Source organism: Amborella trichopoda, chromosome 5 (assembly GCF_054954075.1).
Source record: "Amborella trichopoda isolate Santa Cruz 75 chromosome 5, AtrichopodaSantaCruz75HAP2 v2.0, whole genome shotgun sequence".
NCBI lineage: Eukaryota > Viridiplantae > Streptophyta > Magnoliopsida > Amborellales > Amborellaceae > Amborella > Amborella trichopoda.
Window position 1 is genome coordinate 2,910,182 of NC_142340.1, and position 24,569 is coordinate 2,934,750.

Below are 24,569 nucleotides of genomic sequence, written 5' to 3' on the forward strand. Positions count from 1 at the left end.
AAAACTTTGATTTTTTATCCAAACTCACGCACTTAAAAAGATACGAAAAAGAAAAGGAATGAAAATCCAATTCTTTTTTAATTTTTTTCTGGTAAGTGGCAAAGATTTCAAGAATGTCAGAAGTTGTTCCTTTTCTTTTTTGTAACTAGGAGATAAATTTAAACATTGGATGTCCAAACCAGTTCTATTTTTGTTTTTTATTTTTTTAAAATTTATTTTTGCTTTTTAAAAAAATAGTAGATGGGTTGAAAGATTAGGTAGTTTGGATAACGTAAAATAGGTATTTTTAGATTTGCATCACATAAAGAGGATTTACGTGTAGGTTTTCCTGAAAATTATTCGTGTTTGTATATTAATGTATTGAATGAAAGTCCTTAGCATTTCGGAATGATCAAATGTTAGTATGCTGAGGAGCTTTTATTGCCCATGTCTAAAATCTGTGGGTTGCTTTGTCTTTTATGGGAATCAAATAAAGTAGATAAAAAAAGCCTTCAAATAAAATTAAGGCTTCACACATAAAGATCAGACTCACTCTTAACTGCCAAATATAAAATCAAATGACTAAGCGTGTCATTGATGGTGCACAATGCTCAATAAAAAATTTCTCAAACTTTGCAAATCATTTTTAGTGCCCGGATTTCAAATTTAATGGTTAATAATGAAAATGACATTTTTCTGCCAAAAATAAATCTCACTATGCATGCCGGGATAGGTTTCCGTTTAATCATATATGTCACATTTCTTTCCAAAATTTTGAGATATTTCAATTTTCAGCAATAAAAAGAATTTAAATCAATTTAAAGAAAAACAGGAAAAGAAAGAATAACATCTCGCCAAGAAAACAAGAAAATTGGAAAATGGTTAGAAGTGGATGGTCGAGAGCCGCCAAAACTACCTGATCCAAAGGTTTCAACCAGTCAAGTGCTGGTTTTGCCCTTTTTTTGTCGAACTTAATACATTGTCTTCATCGGACATGCCAAGGATCCAATCGGATATGCTGAGGATCCAGCCGCCGGTGCTACCAGTCCAACCAACAGTCCGGTCCTATATTAATAACTTTGTATTTGTGAGTAAGAAAAAGTATCTAATGAGGAAAATCTTGGAAAGCACTTGCACCATGCTCACAATTCATCAAGTCAGAAAGATGATGCAACAGGTTTGATTGTAGAGAGAGAGAGGAGTATGAAATACCGAAACACCAGAAAAGAATTTCCAAGCTTGCAAAGAAACGTTCGATAAATGTTCAAGGACTACTTACTTCATTCTTCACTTCTGGTGATTTGGATTGCGCTTTGTATCATGCAATATCAATTATTTGAATTCTAAAAATTGAAAATCCATTGAACTTTGAATCTCGACACAAGTAATCACCAAACCAGTCCATGGAAAAGGAGATGAAATTAGAGGCAATTTGGCTTTTCCATGGAATCAGCGAAAATTTCTTGCTCGAAAAATTTGAACTTCTGCCTCGTAACATCATTGATATTCTTTACATTTTAGTGTTTAAACTTCCTCATATGCTTACAACTGAATGGTTCATATTTGGTCTTCAAAACTAAGTGCCCCTGTTTTCCACTGTTTCGACGGTTCCAACTTTAGACGAATCTGTATCATTTTCCTTGCCAAATCCAAGCTCTGACATGTCTTGCTTTGCCATCAAATTCCTAAAAAAAAAGACGAAAATCAGTGCTTGGAGATAGCAGCCATTGCCATTTCACAGGTTTATTTTACTTCTCCTTCAAGTCATTGAATGTGCAACTGACATAAGCTGACTTTAAATCAGACATGAAATCAGGCACAAACATGTTCATGGAGCTCACTTTTATTTTATTTTTCATTCTTTTTCCTTGTGGGCAAGTAGCAAGGTAAAAATGAAGCAAAGTGGAACCAATTTTGGGAATCAATATCGCGCAATACAATTCATAATGCAGAAAATCAACCATAAGAAAAAATGGAGGAAGAATGACTAGTTAATGATAAGTACATGCACCTTATCTCCACTGTGTTTATACTTGAATTCAAGTGACTAAAAACTCGTTTCATGTGGAAAAAAACTTGAAGTTCTATGAGTTATTCATACATTGGGTGAGTTTTATATATAAAAAACTCAAGTTGCATCCATGTTCGTTTATATATTAACTGGAAAAATAAGTGTTGAGGTCCCCTGTCTCAGTCGAAAAAATGTGGTGCCCCCTCATTTCTCCATAATTTTGATGGTTGAGGAACTAAAAATCTGCAACTCAATCCTCTTGACCCCGAAGATCAAGATCCTGATAAAAATTGGATTTGGAGCCCCAAAAGCGCTCCTTCTTGAATTCCATCTGAACGCGCAGTTTCGATAGTCCATTTCAATGGCACTTAGTTTTCAGTTAGAATTGCACCATTTTAGGAGCTCCAAATCCATTTTTCTTGAGAAAATATGATTTGCAGGGGCTTAGAGTGGTTTTGAACTCTCCAGCTGATATTACCCTATATAACTTGTTATACATTTACAAAGGAAAAAGCTTATATAAGATGACAACCTATATGATAGAGACAAGCACACCTCAGAAAACCCAGCAAGAAAGGTCATTCTGATGCTAAAAAAACCTTTAAATTGATCACCTCAACCTTAAGATATATAATGTGAAGGAAAAAAGGATTTCAAGTCATGACAATGGTGCATCTTGTAATGCATTATCCGGACCGTCCATTTTCAAAAAATTCCATCGCTTAAAATTTGCTCGATCTGCATCATTTGTTTAGCATTAAAGTTTATAATTAGGCGTGACTGTAGATTATTATTCCATCGCAAGGCTTTGTGGAACCTAAATTGCAACCTTTGACATAGTTTTGAGGTGTGCCTTACTTCAAAGGTTGACAGCTTATAAAAAACCTACCCTTTTGACAAATACGTAGTCTCTGTCAATGTGTTAGTATTATGGCATATATCGGATGAGGAGCAGGGATCAATTCCCACTACCAAAACTTTGTATTTTATTTCTTCACAAAAAAACAAAAAAAAATAAAAAAAAGAAGGAAAACTCAGAGAGTCAACTAGGTTTTGGCAGTGACCAAGTTGGCCACTGTTCGAGTATTAAGCATCGCTTAAAACTACTTATGAAAGTAAAGTTTTCCTTAATATTTCTAAATTTAACTTGACTAGTGGACTATCCCTTATTTCAATTAATATTTGTAATTATTAAGAAGAAAAATAACTGATGAGGCCCAACTGCCTACACCATATACTAAGTCCAGCTCTAATCACTAGCACTGCTTTCCTAACACTTATTAAAACCTTTGGCTACATCATATTATGTATTTTACGCCGACCCCTAATAGTTGGAATAAGGCTTGGATGATGATGATGATGATGTTATGAGTTTTATAGACAACAAAAACCATTTTAATGAGTGACAAAGTCATACGATTGTACCAGACTGATAGAGTCTAGAATGGGTGAGTTCTTGGCACTGCTCTTGAACCAAGCAATGCAGAATCAGTATTTCAAAGGAGTCAACAACCAACCCACCCGATTACAAATCCCATTAAAATTTCATTATAGTAGGGTTTGCCTGTACCAACTAGCCAAAGGCACCATCAATTTACTCAGGTTGCTTCTTAGGGCCAAACAGTTAATAGGCACATTTTAATATCATGAAGAGAGATTTGCTAGTTGACACAAAACAAGAGATTCGAATAAATACTCAATTCAATGAATTTTGACCAAGCATACATACCTTTCCATGCGGCATTCCAGGTACTTCTTTGATAATTGTCTGCATCTTTCTGACTGATAGTTAGATGACTTGAGGCAAGAAATGTATGCTTTCTTTTCCTAAGAATACCACAACAATCAAATAAGAATATTGAAAGCAAAAGATAAACTTGCACCTAGTGTTTTAAAAACTGCAACGGTTCCAAATCGGGAATCAACAATCCATACAAGGAATCGGTCCAGACCGACCCAGTTCCTTTTCCAAATTGGCAATCAGTTCGGCTCCCATGGACTCCCAAACCAGGCGAGTCTGGTAGGGAACTAGGCAATCCGAAATCAAGACCGCCTAACACGCACACATTATATTTTTATCAGTTGTTTCTTTTTTATTTTTTTCAATTTTTTGATTTGGTTGGATTGGTTCTCACACTAGAGAATCAGAACGATTCACCGATCTGGACCAAATTTCCGAAAGGTCGGTTCACCTAGTCGATTTGGGTTTTCAAACATTGCCTATACCTAATAAAGTAATGATGTACAATGGAAACATGACTTGCCTTCCCAAAAATATGATGAATATCAGAAAGGTTATGCAAAAAACAGAGGAAGATACTACCACGTCACATTCATGTAGATGATCCAAAGGAAATACACCTTTTTCAGGAGGCACAGGCTTCAATCCCCTATTCCCACCAAATGCACCACCTGTATGGTCAGATAAAATATAATTGTTGTATGGAAATGGTTGTTCATGCATTCAGATTATTTAGACAAAATATAGCCACTTCATTACTTTCTTCATTTATAATCATAGAACCTATGCTCAAGTCTCTTAAAACATGCACATTGAATTGCCAAACATTCTTGTTGATCTGTCACATTCAAATGTCAAATTTAATATATGAACAAAATGAACTCAGGAAAGATAAACAACCTGAAATAAAAAAGCCTTCCAAATTTCATTAATTAGAAGTCAAATTCAAATGTCAATAAGTCAATGAGAGTTTTGTGTATAGTTTCAAAAGGCACAAGGAACTGGCTGGTTTCAGTGCATCCAATACACATATTCCTCATAAGAATAAAAAAAAAAAACGCAATATTTCATGGGAAGTGAATAGAACACCAATACCATACACATAGTTCTGATATCATTGCCCAATTATCATATAATCTCAGAGTAAATAACATACAATTACTATATACATCATTGCTTAAGACACATTTCTAGTGTAAGAACAAATAACCCCCTTAAGTAACAGTGTGTTTGTATTTAATCTTCACATTTTTATTTTATTCTTCTTCAGGTTTATACTTGATTGTAAGAAGATTAATCTCCCTCAAACAATCCAGGTGATCCCATCATCTAATATCTTAGGCCTGTTTGGACAGGCCAGATGAAAAGGACTAACACCGATGTTCCACCCTCTCATTTAGGAGAAAAAAATAGTGGAGCATTGCCCACTAATATTCATGGCGAGCCCGTTATGCAACTCCACTTTTTCCAAAAATGGCCCCAACACTGGGAAAAGAGACTTCTTTCCAGATCTCTATTAAACTACCTTTCTCACTGGAGTTGTTTGGCCATTCAAATGGGGCCTTATTTTATTAAAGAACTCAAGCTGATTGAACTCCAAAAAACGCAATGAAATGAATCAATTCAACAAGGATTCTGTAATCACAAATTAGCTTGCTCCATCCTGTCATTCTTCTTCTTCTTCTCCTTTTTTTTTTCTGTTTCGCAGCTTTTCCTTTTTCCCTATTTAGTTTGAGTTCAATCTAAAACTCATTTTAACATATTAAACAACATTATAAAACAGAAGAAAAATAACAAGATTAAGAAGAAGAATATGACGATGATGATAGTGAATAAATTTAACTTCGACAAGGTTCAGAAGCAATCTCATAGCTTATAACTAACTTAAATTAATCCCATGGAAATTAAGCTAATTGTGACGTATTCCACTGACAAATTTTGCCATAATCCAAACAGTAACACAAATCATCCGCAGTTACATAAGATAGAGCAATTATCATGGTATGAGACATAAATTAAGTGAGAAATTTAAAATGCAATAATGAAGAGTCAGTGTCAAACAACTAGAATCATGGATTAAACATAAGTACAAGAAACTAAGAACTATAATCACAACAAGGAGAGCTATTCCACCACAAAAAGAGAGAGAAAAAAAAAAAACCAGAAATACAGCATAAACTGATAAACAAGCTTAAATTTCGTATAATGACTCGAACAAACCCATTAAACCCTAGAGATTTTCAACGCTTAAGCTCAGATGATAGCTTAAAATCAATTAATTGATCAGAGAGAATCTCAGAAAGCGCTAGAAATGGTTTGGGATAAGCTTACCTGCATTCATTTCTCCGTATTTGAAATGAGAATCAAAGAGAACTTTCTCTCTCTATAAACAAAACAAACATCTCACTGTTTCTCACTCTAAAAGCAGCCTATTTTCCCGGCTCCCCAGTCTGTTTTGAACCTTTCCAATTAGGTGCGGTTTGTATAGAGCCGCGGCTCTAAACAGTCAAAGTTGAGCGCCCCTTCAAATAGTGCCAAAAAATGCGGTTTTAATATTGAAAATTTTTGTGATCGTTTTAAAATATATTTTTATCTCTAATTATAAAATTTAAAATTTAAAAAATAGTGTAGATCGAGCAGATCTATAAAAACTTTAAAATCTTGAAAGTAGACAATCCAAAAATGCATTATAATATGCACTATTTTCAAAACTTGAAATTCATTTTTTGGCATCAAATAACCTTTTCTAGTGAAATTTTTGACATGTGCTCTAATTTGAATGTGTAATGAATGTTTAGAACCTCGGCTCTATATAAACTATTTTCTTTTTGAATTTAGATTTGGAAATTTGTTTCATGCGGTAAACATCTAGTTTAAAGATAGATGCAAATAGGTGATCCATCTCAAAACTAGTGTAACTCACAGTCCAAATGTTTTTTTAATATAATTATTACTCCTAGTTTTCAAAGAAAAAAAACTTTCATATTCATGATCTCCATGTTAAGGATTATATATCCTCTAAAAATTCGGATCAAATTAAATTGAAAACATATATTATTTGCCAAGCCCGCATTTCTACAATATGAGGGGCTGACCGTAAATAGATGCCGAAAAGATTACATGCTTCGGGTTGAGCATACTGTCCTTCACTCCTAGTACTGTATTTTTAGGACCTCAAAGTTTGGGGCTGTAACTTTCTTGACCATCCTAAAAAAAAATTAAAAAAATATGAAGTTTTAATGGATGCAGTTTGCATAAGGTTACAACTTTAAACAATCAAATTAAGACGCATCTTTAAATTTTGTCATAAGATGTAATTTTGTTGCCAATTATAAAACTTTAAACTCTAAAAGTGGTTCAAATCAAGTAGATCTATAAACTCATGAAGATCTTAAAAATGAACGGTCTTGATAATGTATTGCAAAATACATTATTTTTTAAACTTAAAATTCTTTTTTTTCATATCTATTTATTTTGAAATCAAGATAATTAATTAGAGGGTTTTCCAATGCCAAAATGACTTTTTTCTTATGAATCTTTCAGGCCACTTTAATTCTACATTTTAAGGTTGCAACCTAATAGAAACTTTTTCCAGTTCTAATATCGAATGTCCAATGGGCATGAAAATCTAGGTGTTTAAAAACTCAAGCTTGTACTTTGTTTGTCTTTTTTTTTGTACTAATCTATACTTGTTTGATGATTCTAAATTGGATTGCAAATTTATTGAGAAAGATCTTTTTCGAGTGGCTCTTTTGTGCTCCCATGGGAGAATGCAATCCGAGCTCATATTCATATTTGTATCTAAATACTCAACTTACTCAATTATGAGTCTTTGTCCTCTCTCTCCCTTTCTTTCTAGACCCCCCGACTAGGCCCTTTCTTCAAATGAAAAAGTTTATTTGAGGCGTCAACCTTTTATTGTAGAAATAAGTCGCCTCAAAAAATGTACTTGAAAACGTTGTTAGGACATAGGGCATCTTGTAACGTATTTCTTAAACGTATCATCTAAATTGTCCAATTCCAAAAAAAGACTCAGTTTCAATGCGGTCAAGCCGCATATGTAGAAATGCAAGCCTATTAATAAATTTATTTTGGAGATGGATTTTGGACTTAATTTTTAAGGATATGTAATATCTAACATAGAGATCATGAATATGAAAAAATAAATAAATTTTAAAAACTAAAAATAATAATTCTAGTAAAAAAAAAATTTGGACAGTTAGTTTCCATTGTTTTTATATGGAACACCTACTTGCATCCATCTTTAAGATGGATGCTTTACGCTTTTGTGACCGCATATGTAGACATGCAGCCTGGGACAATTTTTCTTCTAAAAAAATTTAAATATTTATAGATTTACTCATTCTACACTATTTTTGGACTTTTTAAATTTTTATTTCCAGTGAAAATAGGTTTTTTAAGTCATTGCAGCAGTTTCCCGTACGAAACTACATTTTTTAAACAAGATTTAGAGGTGCGCCTTACTTCGATCGTTTAACGTCCACACGTTATAAGAACCAACCTCATCCTTTATCAAATGGGAGTGTATAACTTTTTCCCGCTAGAGCAAATTGTACATATGTTCTTTCAAGCAAGTCATTCGTTTGGGAGGATTTGTTTGATATGGAATTTTGGTAGAATCCTGTCATAAGTAATATCAGAAAAAATTAAAAATGAAAAATATTCATTTCAAGTTTGAGAGAATCTACATTTGGCCATCCAAAAAATGGACGGTTACACATCGAACAGGTAGAGTGGGCCCCACCATAATGTCAAAAAAGTCAATTCTATGCTGCACTCTACCGCCATCACCTTCCAATCCATTGATCGGATAGTGATTAACATCATGACCATATGTTACTACAATCATGATGATCATGGTACACTTTCCCACATTATATTTCTTGCAATGCAATCATGATGCAAATTACTAAAGTACCCCTGATTGACGCCGAAGATGGAATAGAGCCTAACAAAAAAATACAAATTTTGTCTTCCCAGTTATAAACCTAGAGAAACCTTGTAAGAAAACAGATAAATATATAAAAAATATTTAAAAAAAAAAACAATAAGACTTCCGAACAAATACATTCAGCACAAATCACTTTTCTTGAGGATCCTCATGCATGCATGCATGTGATCATACTGATTATTTTTCTCCCCTTTTTCCAATGACTATTTTCTCGTCTAATTTTGAGAACTTAACATGTAGATGTACTTTTTCTCCCTGTGAATCTTTTTGCTTTAAAATGAAAGCACTCAAATCTATGAAGCCTTTGAAGAATGATTGGGAATTTGCGATTGTGCCAAATTTTTCCGAAGAAACTCTGAGAGTTTGGCACTCGCAACACGCCCTCGATCAAGGCAATCAAAATAGTCGTCAACTGCAAACAACAAAGAGAAGCCAAACCATGAAAGCCATTTTATTACTCTTGTTATTTGTCGTAACATAAAAGTGCTTATTTATCTATCTGCTCTAATTTTTATTAAAAAAAATATTATCCAACCTTAACAACCAATCATGTGGAGATGAGGATCATGAGCATCTGATAAATGGGTTAGTCAACGATGGAAACACAGTGGGGCCCTCCAGAAATGGCATGATTTGGATGGTAGGCCCCATTTTTCTCTCCATCATTACTGTTCCTCCAACAATTTGGACCGAAATGATCGCCATGCACATATCCCATGAGGCCAAAAGGAATACAGCATGGACTTACTATTAATTATTGTCAATATACATTTTTGAACACACATCCCATGAGGCCAAAAGGAATACAACATCCACTCGTTGTTTATTATAATGAAATGTATACAATGAGACCATTTACTTTTGATATAAAGACGTCACAATCATCATTGACCATTAGATTTGAAGTCGTGCGGTTGAGGATGTGTCATAGTTTGGATTCAAAGTCAAAAATAAAATTTCTCGATTAACGTGACATTTTCATCGATTGGATTTCACATCTAATAGCTAAAAGTAATTGTGACCTCCTTGTAGAAAAAAATAAATGGTCTCATAGTATACAATCCCTTGTCATAATTATTATATTTACTATTACTACTACCGCGCTATCACCTCTACTCCTGCTACTGCTGCTGCCATGTACTGCTGCTTATATTATTTGCGATGGAAGTAGCAACAGCAGCAGCAGAAAGTGGCAAGATTTTACTTTTATTAGTACTAATACCACAATTACTTCCCATCACAACGATCATCACCATCATCAGTATAGAAATTTATGAGCTCACCTAGCCAGAAAGGGAAAAAACATGAATATATGTGGGTTTCTATATATATGCATATCAATACATGTATAGAGATATCAAAATTGTTATGGTATGGTCTAAAAAATAATCAGTAATCTGATAATGATCTTATTTCTTCGTAAGGATACCTTAAACACAAATAATCAAGAGTCTGCAAGTTTAACGGCCAGAAAAAGGGCACTAGAGATGTTAGCAAAAATCAAGGGAAGAGGGCATTTTTTGAAATGAACTGGATATATGCAAAAATAATACCTAGACTGAAATCAAGATTTTTAATAGAGTCTACAAGTTTAACGGCACAAAAAAGGGCACTAGAGATGTTCGGAAAAATCAAGGGAAGAGGGCATTTTTCGAAATGAACTGGATATTTGCAAAAAGAATACCTAGACTGAAATTAAGCTTTTTGATAGAATTCCAGTCCTTATTGTCATTCACATCCAATGAAACAGTTATGTCGAAGTAATGCTTATACAAATTTATAATAATGACGATTGCAAATTATCCTAAACTTTTCCTAAAATGGATGCTCAAGTGAGTGAGTGTGTGTGTGCGCTATTTGTGGTGGAGAGAGAGAGAGAGAGAGAGAGAGAGAGAGAGACAGAGAGAGAGAGTACATGTTATACCTGACATTGCACCATGAGTAACAGAGGTGATGATCCCATGTTCGACTGGTTCACCTTCAATAAGTGGAGGAGTTCCAGGCAAGACAGCCAAGGAAGAGTTTGGGAATACCAAATAAGCAAATGCTGGCATTTCCTGCATAAATTATGAAAGGAAATAAGTGGAATATCTTTGTAGTTGTTTCCTAATTCTATCATTTTTCTTCTTTTTTTTCTCTTATGGAGTTATGTCCTTAGGCTGTATGCTTCCTTCCTGCTGATGAACCTTTCCACTTACTAGTTATCAATATAGAAAAATAAAAATGGAATTCGAACAAAAGGATAAAGAAAAAGCCTTAGAACTCTGAAAATCAAACTTAATACATGGCCAACATACTGTTATTTTCCTTTGCACAAATCCAAAATTAAAATTATTCCTAAATTTCTGAGTTTCAAATTTCTAAATTTGTATTTTGTTTCTCAAGACCAGTACCTTCCTTTTGGTGTTTCCCTAACCTTACAATTAGAAAACCTTATAAGAATACTTAAGTACGCTGAAGCTTTCACTAGAGAACATCATATAACGCAGGGGTCTTATCCATTTAGTTCATTAAGAATGAATGTGATCTAGGCCTTAACAGTCAAGTCGTGGATTTGCAAAAAATGTGATATCCAAATCTAATATACTACTACAACAAAGTACTTTGTATAATAAGCAATCGAACAGAATACAGATAAATACTTCACTAGAAGCATCCCACAGCATGTGAGAGCTCATGTTTATATGCAGTTGTACATGACAAAATACGATAATAAGCATGTTATTCTATAGAGCTAAATCTGTGTCTACATGTGCATTACTAGTATGTAACTCTTCCTCCCTCCCTCCCTCTCATTTCATCGTTGATCACATTTTTTCAAGTATTAACACTATAGCCTTTATTGTTATGGAAAACTAAATGAGTCAAAATACGAAGTTGGATTTATAAGTAGTTTCTTAAATAAAAGTTACACCATTGGGTGAGGCATGAGAGCGTTGGCATTGCACATCATATGCCAAAGACGATGCTGATCATGCAGTTGGTTACAGCCCTGAATCAATCAAGTTATCAGTATTTTTGTAGATGAGTTTTCAATGCAATTATTTATGCCTATTTAATTCCATTTGTCTGAGTACTGAAATGTGCTCAGAGGAACCACCAAACCCCTCTTCTAAGGAATGTAATTCCCTAAAGGATCAATCCAAGGAGAATTCACTATAAAAGATACATAAAACTAACGTTAAGTAAACTGCAACATGACAAAGAGAAAAAGAAGTAAAACTACGACAAATCACTATGTTTAGTTGAGAGAAGCAAGCAAACTACAATTGCACAAAAAACCACATTTATGAAATAAATAGAAAAGCATTAGTAGGTCATTGTATTTTGATAATGTTTAATTACTATGATAGGTGATACGTAGAACAAAGAACATTTATGTGATAAGTTATCGAACGGTATTATACCCCATCTTGGAGAGAGAGTGTGAGAGAGTATTGCCAATGAATGTTTCATACAGTCCAGTGAAGTCATGGCCTTTCCGGCAGATCCCACTGTCCCTCCATCATAATCCATCATTTCAATGGACAGTGATGATCCAAAGGACTTCAACTTTTCCATATTCCATTGCATTTCAAGCCAGTCATGGTACTTTGTTACTTGGCAATTGCCATCTATTGGTTTTTGTTAGAAACCATAGTGCCAGAACACCTCATTGGAAAGTTGAACAAGGGCTGTGACCAAGTTCCAAAACTCATCTTAGATAGTTCCAGGGCCTCTTCTTACCAGCATTATTTTTGTATAAATCTTTCTATGCAACAACTCAAATAAATTATTGCATAACAAGCTACAAACTCAAGTTAACCGGAGGGAATGCATATAACAAAAAATTCAGAACAGTACCTGTTCTTCTTGCTTGGTGGGATCTAAAATTATTGACCCGCTCTCTGTTATACCACAGCAGATTGCAACTGTAAATTAATCATGAAAGGGTTATTAATAAACCACAAAATTTGAAATGACAAACATAACTACACTGATAAAGATTATAAATGAAAACATCAACATTAAGAGAGGTTTAATTTTAACTTACCAGCAAGGCTTTTCAAAGGTATCCCAGCATCAACAAGGGCGGCACAAGCAGCATTTATGGCACATGGAAGGAGCTAATAAACTGTCAAGGATATGGACCATGGACTTGGAGTATACACATTGAAGGTAAAGCAGTTTTTGTGAAGTGGGATGATAAGCATAAGAGCAAGTTGAACTACTCAACCTAGGGTAAACTTTTATTTGGTGAATAGCTTTTTTAACCAACATTATGTGGTGCAAAGTTGGGATGAAATATTTCCCTAGGATACACCGAGCAACTTTATGTACCAGCAACTTCTAAACATATTTGAAAAGATGAAGTAAATAACAAATCATAACAGCAAGTGCATGAAAGTAAAAGGTAAATGAAGTACATATCAAGTATATAGTATGATGTTACTGAGAACTTCATTTTCCTAGCTTAAAAAAAGAAAGCCTCAGATAATAGAGAGAGAGAGAGAGAGAGAGAGAGAGAGAGAGAGAGAGAGAAAGAAAGTGGCCACTTAACATAAGAAGATGCGATTAGAGGACAAATTCAAATAAAACATTTGAACCTTAGATGAGCACATGCACAAATGCACGTAGTCTATGTCCTAATTTTTTCTCTGCGGGTTGGATTTGGTGTTGAGCCAATTAGGTCTGGCTTGTAACAAAGCTTCAACCTTAAAGCGTTTTGCCTCTCATCCGAACCAGGCTAGAATAGCTCATAGTTATCTAGTTGTCACTCAAAACAAAGTGAGCTTTCATTATATGAGGCCAAAGGTGTTCATAAGACATTGACTCTTGGCTTCCCTAAATCAACCGCCGCCCCATAGAGCAAAACTGGTTTCACCGTCATCCTATAGAACTTGCCATTCAGCCTCATTAGTATGCGGCGATCACATAAAATTCCAGTTGCACATCTCCACTTCACCCACCCAGCTCTAATTTTGTGTGCGACATCTTCCTCGATCTTTCCATTTTCGTGGATTATCGACCCAAGATATCAAACGTGCAGTCTTTTTTGTACTTCCTAACTGTCAATCTTAACTACTTTCTCGTCTCTACTTGCACTCCATATGCTTTGTCTTAGTCCAACTAATTTTAAAATCTTTGGATTCTAGAGCATCCCTCCAAAGTTCTAACTTCAATGGCTTCCCTAAATCAACCAATTACTTAAGTAACTTAGTCACTCTGTCTATCTCCAATGAATATCCGAATCTTGAAAAATTGGATCATCAAAGCCTTCCCACACAACATCTAAACCAAAAAACTACACCTCCTCCCCCAATCATTCTTTAAAATCAGCTTGAACCAGTTGAACAGGTGGTTATACCCAGACTGGTACGCAAATACACATGCGTGCCCTTTGTGACTGGTCTTTTTCAATAAAGGATAAATGTAGTAACTTGATTTCAACCAAAATAATTTCATGGCAACTAAAGTAGCCAAACTAGATGATAAAGACAACTGAAGCAAAATATAGCATAGAAGCATTAAAGTTACTGAAAAATCAAGAGGAACATTGAGGTAAGATAAATGCCGATAAATGGAATGTTAATGGCATTAAACGTTTAAAGAAGATACAGCCCCATCATCATGCATAACCTGCAAAAGACATACACAAATCTTGAGAAAGAAATAATGGTCAAAATGCAAGAATTTTGTGGGGGCTTAAGTTATAAGAAAAATAGAGGCACTCTAAATGATATCAAATTCAAGTAATAAATGGAAACCATAAATTTGCTATAATAAATTTATGGGATGGCTCTGGCAAACATCTAAACATGAAGCTAATTATTTCCTGAACTAGAACAGGAAGATAAGAAAATCAAATGACGGAAATTTAAAAATTCAGCACCTCATTAGAGGCATGGGGTTCCATATACTAAATTGAAAAATGTGGATTTCTAGTTAACAAGTTCAGACAAAGGGGCGCGGATTGAACATTACAGGAGCCAAAGTGTAAAAAATAATTGCCACCAGCATTTTTAAATTTCACTCCAACTTGGACTAACCTGAGTTACTTGGGTTAGGCAGGGTGCTGAGCCCAAAACCCCCCAAATTTGAAGGGTATATAATTGTTATATAATTACTTATAATTTATTGATAATTGATTTAATATTTGATTAAATCTATTATAACATAACTAGGTTTATTTATTATTTATTGTTACATGTTTTTTATATTTTTCTATTTTTGAAATTTTCTCTTTTTTCTGAGAAGATATTTTCTACAAGATTTTTTTTTTCAAAATTTCTATACTTTTTTCTATGGTTTATCACTTGTTTGTGTTTTTTTTTTTTTTTTCTCATTATGACTTTCACCTGTTTCTTATGATTTTCTTTAGCTTTTTGAGGTTTTTAGTTCATTAAGCTGCTCAACCCGTACTTGGGCGAGTCAACTCGGACTTGCCTGAGTAACTCAGCCCAACCAAGGGCCAAGTCATGTGCCTGAGCCGAGTTGTAAAACACCGACTACCACAAAAAGTAATGACTCATAAACTGTAAAGTGTAAATGCAAGTTGATCGCTAGGGTCAGAGAAGTAGAACATCTCCATTTAGTTAACTTGATCCAAAATGTAAAATCAAGTTGATGACCAGGATTCAAAAAGAAAGGCCAATCCACATTAACTCTTAATTGACTCTATGTTCTTGAACAAAATCAAAAGTTTCTGGATAAGGCTAAAAATATAAATCAAATTTTTATGAGAACAACAAAAATCATAACACAGAAAAATTTTGAAACAAGGAGCAATGCTTATGACAACAGCCCCAATTTTTCTTTCTTTTTCAGGATTTTTCAGAAGTTAATTATTGTACATAAGAGTCATATTTTTTTTGGCAGAAGAGCCGGCATGGGAGGCAGGTAAGTGACGAGATATCAGGTTACAATGCATTTACCAGTCCCATAAAGCCCTCAATAAGATCCAATAAACCAAGATATAGCCACAAGTTTCTCAGTTAATCATTATTTACAAACAAAAAGAAACTGAGAGATGTCGAATTGGACCATATTGATTGACCATATTACAGTCAACAAATGCATCACAAACAGATCTTAACAAGTGTAAAAGGAAGAAATTAGTCGTTAAAACACTATATTCTAAATTACAAGGGGCTTCTGTGATATACAGCAAATGATTCAAAATGCTAGAAAGAGTAATACCATGTTAAGGAAAGTAATTACATCCATATCCATCTGCAGTGTCCTTGAGCACATATAAATTCCAATTATTTTCATTCTTGGTAAGGATTACAACGCCATAATTCCACTAGGCTATGAGTGACACCATTATTCCACTAGGCTATGAGTGACGTAATTTATCCCAAGCCGAATAAAGGAGGAGGGTTGTGTTAAGTATGGCAGCCAGCATAAAACTTTGCCACATCCTTCCATGAATCCTGAACGTATGGTCTGACTGAGGGTATGACCTTTGATTGAGAAGAATGGTGGAAAAAGATTTGTGTAGAGGAAACCCCAAATAGTAGGATAAGGCTCGGATGATGATGACGATGGTGATGATACTATCTTATGATAATTCTATCTTATCTATGTACCATAGGAGGCAATTGTATGAGAAGTCATTTCATATATAAAACATGAGAATGCTGATATACACCTGTATTGAACCTTTTAAAGTTCAACAATCTTGATTAAGCTGTACCTAAGTTGTTTAAACCTTAGGATTTCATTAGGGTACATGAACAGTGTTAGCCTTAAAATACCTACTCATGGTTCAGGCTTCTCATACAATTCAGTCTCTATTTTATATTTCATAAAGCTAATATAACATAAAATTCATAGGTGATGAAATTGATGCAAACAATTTGCCACATAATTTATTTCAAAGAGAGAAACAACAACCATTTCTGCCTCACCTGAATTATAACAGATGTAGTGGTATTTGGGTGAATAGTTGACAGAAAGATGCTCTGCAATGTTCTCGTTAATATCATCTCATACTCCCTTTCTGCTTTGCCTAAACATTTATCAAAAACCTTCAAAGGTCAGAGAACTGATTGATACAAGGAAAAAAAATGAATACACGTCTGGTCTTAACTACATAAAAAACTAAGCAAGGCATGTGAAACATTAAGTATTCTAAACCAATAAAACTACAAAAATACTAAAAATGTCCAAGCTACAACATTACTTTCAAAAGTACAAGGATGCTAGCCATTTATGCTGAATTGTCAAGAAAATATGTGACCAGAAAATGTCGAGAAGAAGTAAGGGAAATGACAAAAAAGAGAATAAGTCAAACAAAAAAAAAAGAAACACAAAACCATGAGAAACTTACCAATTTGTCCTGACTTGGGCTTCCATAGCACCTCAATGGAAGCTTTTTCTGGACTCTCATTCTTCTTCGATCCAGCTTTTGGGCCATAAACAGCAGCCAACACAATTGTATCCCCTGAAATTCGAAACCCACAAGGCCAAAAGGTGATTTTTTTTCTTCTGAAATAAGACGCCATATGTGAACTTTTTCTTGTGAAATAAGAAGACATAAACCCAAGTTTCAAGATCAAATCCTAATCTAAAGTGGATAAATACTCCCTGAAATCAAAACCCATGAGGCCAAAATTTGAATTATTTTAACCTGAAACTTTGTTAAAAAATTGGTCTTGAAAACCACGATTTCAATGTCAAAGCCCAGCTTGAAGAATGACAAACATCCCCTGAAAACAAAACCCACAAAGCCAAAACTTAATTTTTCTTTTTTTTGCCTGACACTCTGGCCGAGAAAACATCAACCTCAAATCCCAAATCAAAAAAATACCAACTATTCCCTGAAAATCAAAACGCACAAGGGTAAATGATGAGCTCTCTGATTGGGAATCCCTTTCTCACAAAAATCGAGACCAAATCTGGACAGAAAACTTACAAATCAAAATCAAAGAAAACAAAGAAAAAAAAAAATAAAATAGAAGAAATGGATGGTTTTGGGACCTTGACACCAACGTGCAGAGCCATGGGGCCTAGTTAACACATTGCGTGAGCAAGTGAGAGGCCTCAGCTGGTTTGGAGAGCGACCATCAACCCTAGAATCCTCCATTAAAGCCTGGTCAATATGCTCCAGAGAAGAATTTTTAAATCCTGGCGGGAAAGAATTCGGATCAACGGCTAGATTTTGAGAAGAAATAGGGTTTAAGCAAAAACCGGTCTTAAAAACCCCAGTATTTGCACCCCATGCTGTCACGTATAACGTCGGTGGAAATAGGAAATAGCGCATATATCATACTCCCGCGGGAGCATGCCTGTACATGAATAATTTGGCAGGGCCAGAGTGCACTTCTCTCTTAACTATATATTAAAAAAAAAAAAAAAAAAAATAGTGCACTTCTCTCTCACTCCCATGGAATTTAGGATGATTTTTATTTACAATAAAAGCTATTCAATAAAATTGTTTAAATTTAAGGATCTATGTTTGCAAAAAGATGAAACTTTAAAAAATCGTTGACTAAATATGCCGAATGGGCGAATATTTCTTTTTCATTTTTTTGTTGTTTAGGTTGTACTCATTTTTATTTAATATTTTTGACAGAGATATATATTACCTAACAGAACAGAAAATGTTAAGGTTTTTGAAAACCTCCTTTATCTCTTCATTTTTTTTTAAAGAAATTCATCAAAATTTACCAAAGAGATGAACGGTAACATTTTACTTGTTATTTCGGTATATTTTCGAAAAGACCATCAAAATACACGTTATAATGAATTGGAATAATAAAAAATATTAAAAAATTGATAAATTAGGCTTATTTTGTAAATTCCATTTTTTTATTCCATTATTATTTTTATTTTCATACATTTTCCAATAAGGATATACTGAAAATCTCAAAATTCTCACCCCAAAAAAAAAAAAAGAGTTAAAAGTTTAGAAAGACCTCGTTTCTTCAGTTTTCTGTTTATGCATTTGTTACTTTTAATTTTGATCTTCTACTGAGGAAATTTAAAAATAAAATTACTCCTCCTCAAATAATGAGATTTTAGCAATGGGACCAACTTTTGCAATTCCTTTGTGGAACAAAAGAACATAGCGTCTAGTATTTTAAAACCTGACGATTTCTCATCCAGAATGTCGATCGATATGGAAGCAGTCAGGACCGAACTGGTTACGAGAGGGTGTGGGCCTGGGCTTGGTTCTCCCAAAACCATGATCTCTATTTTTTTACTTTTTTTTAAGCTAGGCCAGGTTCCCCTCTAAAACCCTACTATCTATTTCTTTTTTCTTTTTTTTTAAGCTTATGTAATGTTTTCTAAGGTCCTTTCTAAAACCCAACCCTATAAAACCCTAATTCTAATTTTTATTTTATGTCCTTTATTTTAAATATTATTTGGATCACTTATGCGGACCGATCCATACCTAATCCGGACTATTGATCCAATAAAGATATGTGAGTGAACAATCCACCCCACCGGAGCAGCTTTTAAAACGCTGATTCTATCACAACTTGTGACAAGTTCAACCCAAAGTAACAATTGTGTACTAATTGACGAATTAATTTATTAGAATACTAGTTTGCTTTATTGTAACTGACTTCATATTTCTAGAAATGTGTTAGAGCAAACAATGAGACATATCTTAGTTTGGGTTAGGAGGCATCTGCATGCAAGATTCTGTAATAGGAAGGGTGAATTATCCTAGAATGCAGTGATTGTATTTTCATTTGAATGTCATTTCAATATGCGCTCACGGATGCAAAGGATCCACTGTAAATTCAAAGAGTCTTAAATGGCACAACAGGGGTGCAAACAAATCCATTGAAAGTGCCTCATGGTAATGCCATTCGATTTGTGGGTGCTGCAACAGTGCAACTTCACAGTGAATAATACTGCCACAGATCATCTTGCCTAATTTGGTGTAAGAAAATACAACCTTGTAGATGCAAACCCCTTAACATGACATTCAGTACCACCACAATGAAATTCAGGATTCTCAAGCTTCAATGCTTGATTGCAATAGTTAATCATTGGCATTCATGAATACAAAATATTGTGGACTACATGTTTGGAATATAAAAAGCGCCCTTCCAAGAGTCAATTAGGTTATCCTTCGAGAACACAAGTCAAAATCATTGCCACACGTATATTGTATAATTATATCCAAATAATGAAACTATTGGACAGTGGACATGAGAAAGATCTTGGAAAATTCGTAGAAGAAAGTATGACAGAGGAAATTGATGATGATGAGGAAATTCATATACTGAATCTCCAGCTTTCTAAACCTCTAACATCTCAAAATAAGAATTTTGTTTGTATATTATTGCAAGCCCAAACGTGGGCCAGCTATAGGAATCAGAAAGACTTTGTATTTGAGCATGTTTTAGTTGATTATGTATTAAAACTAGCTTTGAATTTGTTATCTATTATATCGCTTCTCATCTTTGATTGAGAGCAGAAATCCTCAATTTACATGTACATTTGGTAAAATATTTCACTAGGTTTTTTTCTTAATAAGAGGGAGAACATGTAAGCAAAAGGATAACTACTTCATAGTGACTTGTCCTTCGTTCGAGGGGAGTTTTAATCAGAATCATGCCATTGAATCCTAGAAATTCTCACATGGTGTTGTCTGGCACTCCATTCCACATGAGGGCAACTCTCCACCCATTACTCATTCTCCCATTCGAAGTAATTGAAATGCAATATAACGCAAAATTTCAACCATTTTCTGATGACTTGAGCCATCTGTTTTCTTGATATTACTATGGATAGGCTATAATTAAGTCTCATTATTATACAACAAATCTTATCGAATAAGTATTAAATGAAAGGCTAAAACCGACTGATTCCCAAAATCTCAGCATTCCATGACCAATCGAACAAGCTGTTGCAAAAAGATTGCAAATAGGTTATCAAACAAGATGTTTTCTAGATTTCGGTCTCCAACAAGTTACCCAAAAACCCTTATTCCAGTGGTTTTCTGAAGCTGTGCTGTCAAACATGCCTTCTGGCTTTGTGTTAGATTCTTCAAGTTTGATATATTTGACATTGGGGACAGAAGCAGGGTCAGATATGGCAGCTATTTGCTTTTTCTTGACAATGGTTGAAGAGAAATTGAACACAAAGCCTAATGTTTTGGAGGCAGTGTGTATGTGTGTGTGTGTGTGTGTGTGAGAGAGAGAGAGAGAGAGAGAGAGAGATAAGATTCATAGAAGATCATGTAATAATATTTGAAAACAAATCAGTGTCATCAACTCAACCCATTTCCATTCAACCTATATAAGCCTCACTGTTACTTCCTAGAATGACACTAGAAGCCACATAATGCAAGCTTTTCCAAAGCACCTCCACTTTGTCAAAACGATTCCAAAAGAGAAGACATTTAGAGAGACAAAATTGCAGTTCTCTACTGCCACTATTATGCCTTCTACAACTTACAAGAAAATCGGTACTGGTGATAAGACTGAACAAAAAGGTGCCGTGTCACCATAGAACACCCAAGTAGCACATTACATACAAGAAACGAAAGGCCAAAGAGAGAGAGATTCTTCATGTAGTAAACATAGATTGCAAGGAGAATAGTGAGAATGATTATGATAATCCAGATACCCAAATCTGCAGAAATATCAAGGCAAAATCAAATTCCTTCATCAAAAACATAGTAATACGAATCATAACAAAATAAAGAATGAATAGTGAACAATCCTTTGTTGATATTATAACCTTCATTAATAAACAGAGATTTCAACATAATCTTCTTAATTGTTTAAGGAAGAAATTCCATCACGCAACAATGAATATAAGGTCTAGCATTGTAACAGGCTAAATCCATACGTCACATTAGCAAATTTTCTTTAATTTTCTTTATTACCTGAAAAAGAGGGAAAAAAAGGTGACAGTATGAATCAACCTAATTGATACTATAACACCATTTAGGAACTATTTGTACAATAAACATATCCAAAATACAACTGAAAAGGTCACCAGTTTGAATGCAATAATGACTACCAAAGGATGATTCTCAGTGAAAGCCTTAACATTTTGCTGATGATGAGTTCACCAGCATGGTAACCTCCAAAGCACAAAGAAAACCTTAGACAAAATGGGTACTAACAATGAGAACTCTTGGAGAATATGACTCCAAACACAAGGCCCCTTGGGTGCCGACTGACATCCTATAAGGTTCGACTGTTGGACAGGCCGCAGATATGTCATGCTCTCATGCAAGTTATGCAAAGCCAGAGAGTGAGGAAACAGAGCAACTGACAAAAGACAGGTCCAAGAGACAATGTTGGAGAATTCGGGTGAGTCAGCCAGTCCACTCAAACTCGCCCGAGCCCAACATTTGGGAAGTGGCCAAATTTGGCCGGTTCCTTACAGTTTAGTAGGTTTTTTTATTAGACTTGGCAAAGTCTCTGCGAGACTCTATGTTCGGTTCCGCACACCCTGTGGAGCCCAAAACAAACATATGGAACCAGCCAACTTCTGACCCAAGTCATTGTTATCCACCACCGCTAAGAGGGCACCACTAACTATGACAACCATGATTAGGTGGTGTGCTGCTTAATCTGAAGATAAGTAGTCATTGTGCGCATATAGTATGTAATGAAAGAGAAGAAAACTCGCAAATTGAATCAAGCAGAGGACAGCCATAGATACTGGAGCGAACAGCACACTGAAGAGTTGCAATACGAGAAAGAGCATGGCACTACCAAGCAGCTATAATTTCTCTATCTACTTTCACTCCATTCTTAACAAAAAATAAATCAAATTGAACACAAGAACTGCCGAAAATCACGTCAATTGACATGAAAACTCAGTCGGAGCTAAGCTACAAATACAACACCAAACCTTCAAAAGTTCCATGAATTCCATGAAAATTACATCTGCAACAATCAAATCAACAGCGATTTCTAGCAAGGCACACCGAGGAGGAGTTGTCATATGGGAAAGAGCACAGTACTACAAAGCAGTTATACCTTTTTTTATCTAGTTTCACCCCATTCTTAGTAAAAAAACGAACCAAATTAAACAAAGAACCACTGGAAATCAGGTTATTCTCCACGAAGACTACGATGGATCAAAGCTGAAAATACAAGCATTAACTCTTCAAAAAGCCATGAATTCCCTGAAAACACATCCATAAAAAGATCAAATCAAATCAAAACAAATTTCATATGAAACAAGATGGATTGAGTACCTGGTAATAAACACTTGTATAACAATGAAAAGAGGGAAGATTTCGCGATACTCTACTTGGTAAACGGGTCAATTATTCGGGTCTTTTTGAATACTTGAATCAATTTCTCTGATATAATAAACACATGAATTAGCCTCTGAATTTTATTAAATCAGCAACATGACGTACTAAAAAGGAAGAAATTAAAATACATAAACTCAGTCTCTCAAAGATGGATACTCAGAAAAGTGTCTGAATAAAAACCTAAAAATTTACCAAACCCCAAATGAATAAATTATTCTGAAAATGAACAAAACATTCACCTAGGGTTTCATAAGAGCACCATTTTCATGACCTAGCCCCTATTCTCCTCGAACCCACAGTGAAACCACTAAACCTAAATCCTCCAGTACAATCAACAATGCTAAGGACACATATAGAAGAAGGATAAAGCAGCAATTTTTTTGGTCGGAAACTAAAAAGCATGTTGATGTTGTCTCTGCAAATACGGAAGAAGAGGAGAGAGCAACGACTTTCACAAATTACTCACCCTGCAAAATAAATTGTTACATTCCATACAACAAAAAAATTTAAATTCAACTGAAAAGACTTAACCTTTTTAAAATTTGTTAGAATAATTATGCAAAATTAGATGAATGTTGCTTTAAAAAAATGGTTAGATAAGTATGCAAAAAATAAAATTAAAAATTTTTAAGCTTAAACAATCATTTTAAAATGGTTAAATGAGTATGCAAAAAAAGATTAAAAATCACAAATTACGTACCCATGGATATTCACCCAGAAAAAAATCACAACAAAAATGTCAAAAGAAAACAATCATAAAAATTATGGATATTCACCCAGAAAAAAATAAAAAAACAGAAAAAAAAAAATCACAATGAATATTCACCCAGAAAAAAATCACAACAAAAATGTCAACAGAAAGCAATCACAAAAATCTATTACTCACCCATATGGATATTCAGCCAGAAAAAAATCACAACAAAAATGTCAACAGAAAACAATCACACAAAATATCAACAGAAAACAATCACAAATATCCGGAAAAAATCACAACAAAAAAACAAAAATGTCAACAGAAAACAACCACACAAAAGGTCAACCGAAAACAATCACAACAAAAAAATAAATCACTTTAGCTCAACAGAAAACAATCAAAACAAAAAAATAAATCACTTTAGGTCAACAGAAAACAATCAGAACAAAAAAATAATCACTCGGAATCATTTTACGTCAACAGAAAACAATCACAACAAAAAAATAATCACTCAGAAAACAATCACAACAAAAAAATTAACCAGTTTAGGTCAACAGAAAACAATCAGAACAAAAAATAATCACTCAGAATCATTTTAGGTCAACAGAAAACAATCACAACAAAAAAAATAATCACTCAGAAAACAATCACCACAAAAAGAAAACAATCACAACAAAAACAAAAACAATCACAACAAAAATAATAATAATCACTCAGAAAACGAGAAAACAAACAAACAATCACAACAAAAAAAATAATCACTCAGAAAACAATCATCACAAAAAAAAACAATCACAAAAGAAAACAATCACAAAAAAAATAATAATAATCACTCAGAAAACAAGAAAAATAAATTTATCAGAGCCAGGTTTCGATCCTGGGACCTGTGGGTTATGGGCCCACCACGCTTCCGCTGCGCCACTCTGATGGTGTTGAAAGTAAGGT

At 34.3% G+C, this 24,569-nt stretch overlaps 1 protein-coding gene and 1 non-coding gene across 19 annotated transcripts; both read right to left on the reverse strand.

Annotated features, from left to right (window-relative positions):
- Positions 1 to 1,291: 1,291 nt before the first annotated feature.
- Positions 1,292 to 24,569, reverse strand: LOC18443355 (Ribosomal protein S5 domain 2-like superfamily protein). 18 transcript variants are annotated; one of them, XM_088866841.1, is made up of 14 exons: positions 23,817 to 24,542; positions 23,170 to 23,397; positions 22,924 to 22,975; positions 22,647 to 22,795; positions 17,668 to 17,814; positions 17,018 to 17,131; positions 16,596 to 16,696; positions 14,302 to 14,322; positions 12,737 to 12,809; positions 12,547 to 12,614; positions 10,628 to 10,760; positions 4,314 to 4,402; positions 3,720 to 3,817; positions 1,292 to 1,664 (listed from the first exon to the last, which is right to left on the reverse strand). In XM_088866841.1, the coding sequence occupies exons 5-14, from the start codon at positions 17,771 to 17,773 to the stop codon at positions 1,556 to 1,558; spliced, it is 912 nt and encodes a 303-aa protein (XP_088722967.1). In that variant the 5' UTR covers positions 17,774 to 17,814; positions 22,647 to 22,795; positions 22,924 to 22,975; positions 23,170 to 23,397; positions 23,817 to 24,542; the 3' UTR covers positions 1,292 to 1,555. The 18 variants fall into 18 exon arrangements, 17 of the variants coding, with proteins under 17 accessions (XP_088722967.1, XP_088722965.1, XP_088722966.1 ...); XM_088866839.1 differs by lacking the exon at positions 22,647 to 22,795 and having other exon boundaries at positions 22,868 to 22,975; positions 23,817 to 24,528; XM_088866840.1 differs by lacking the exon at positions 22,647 to 22,795 and having other exon boundaries at positions 22,868 to 22,975; positions 23,631 to 24,457.
- TRNAM-CAU (transfer RNA methionine (anticodon CAU)) lies at positions 24,481 to 24,552 on the reverse strand. The gene has a single exon. It is a non-coding gene; the product is annotated as a tRNA-Met (tRNA).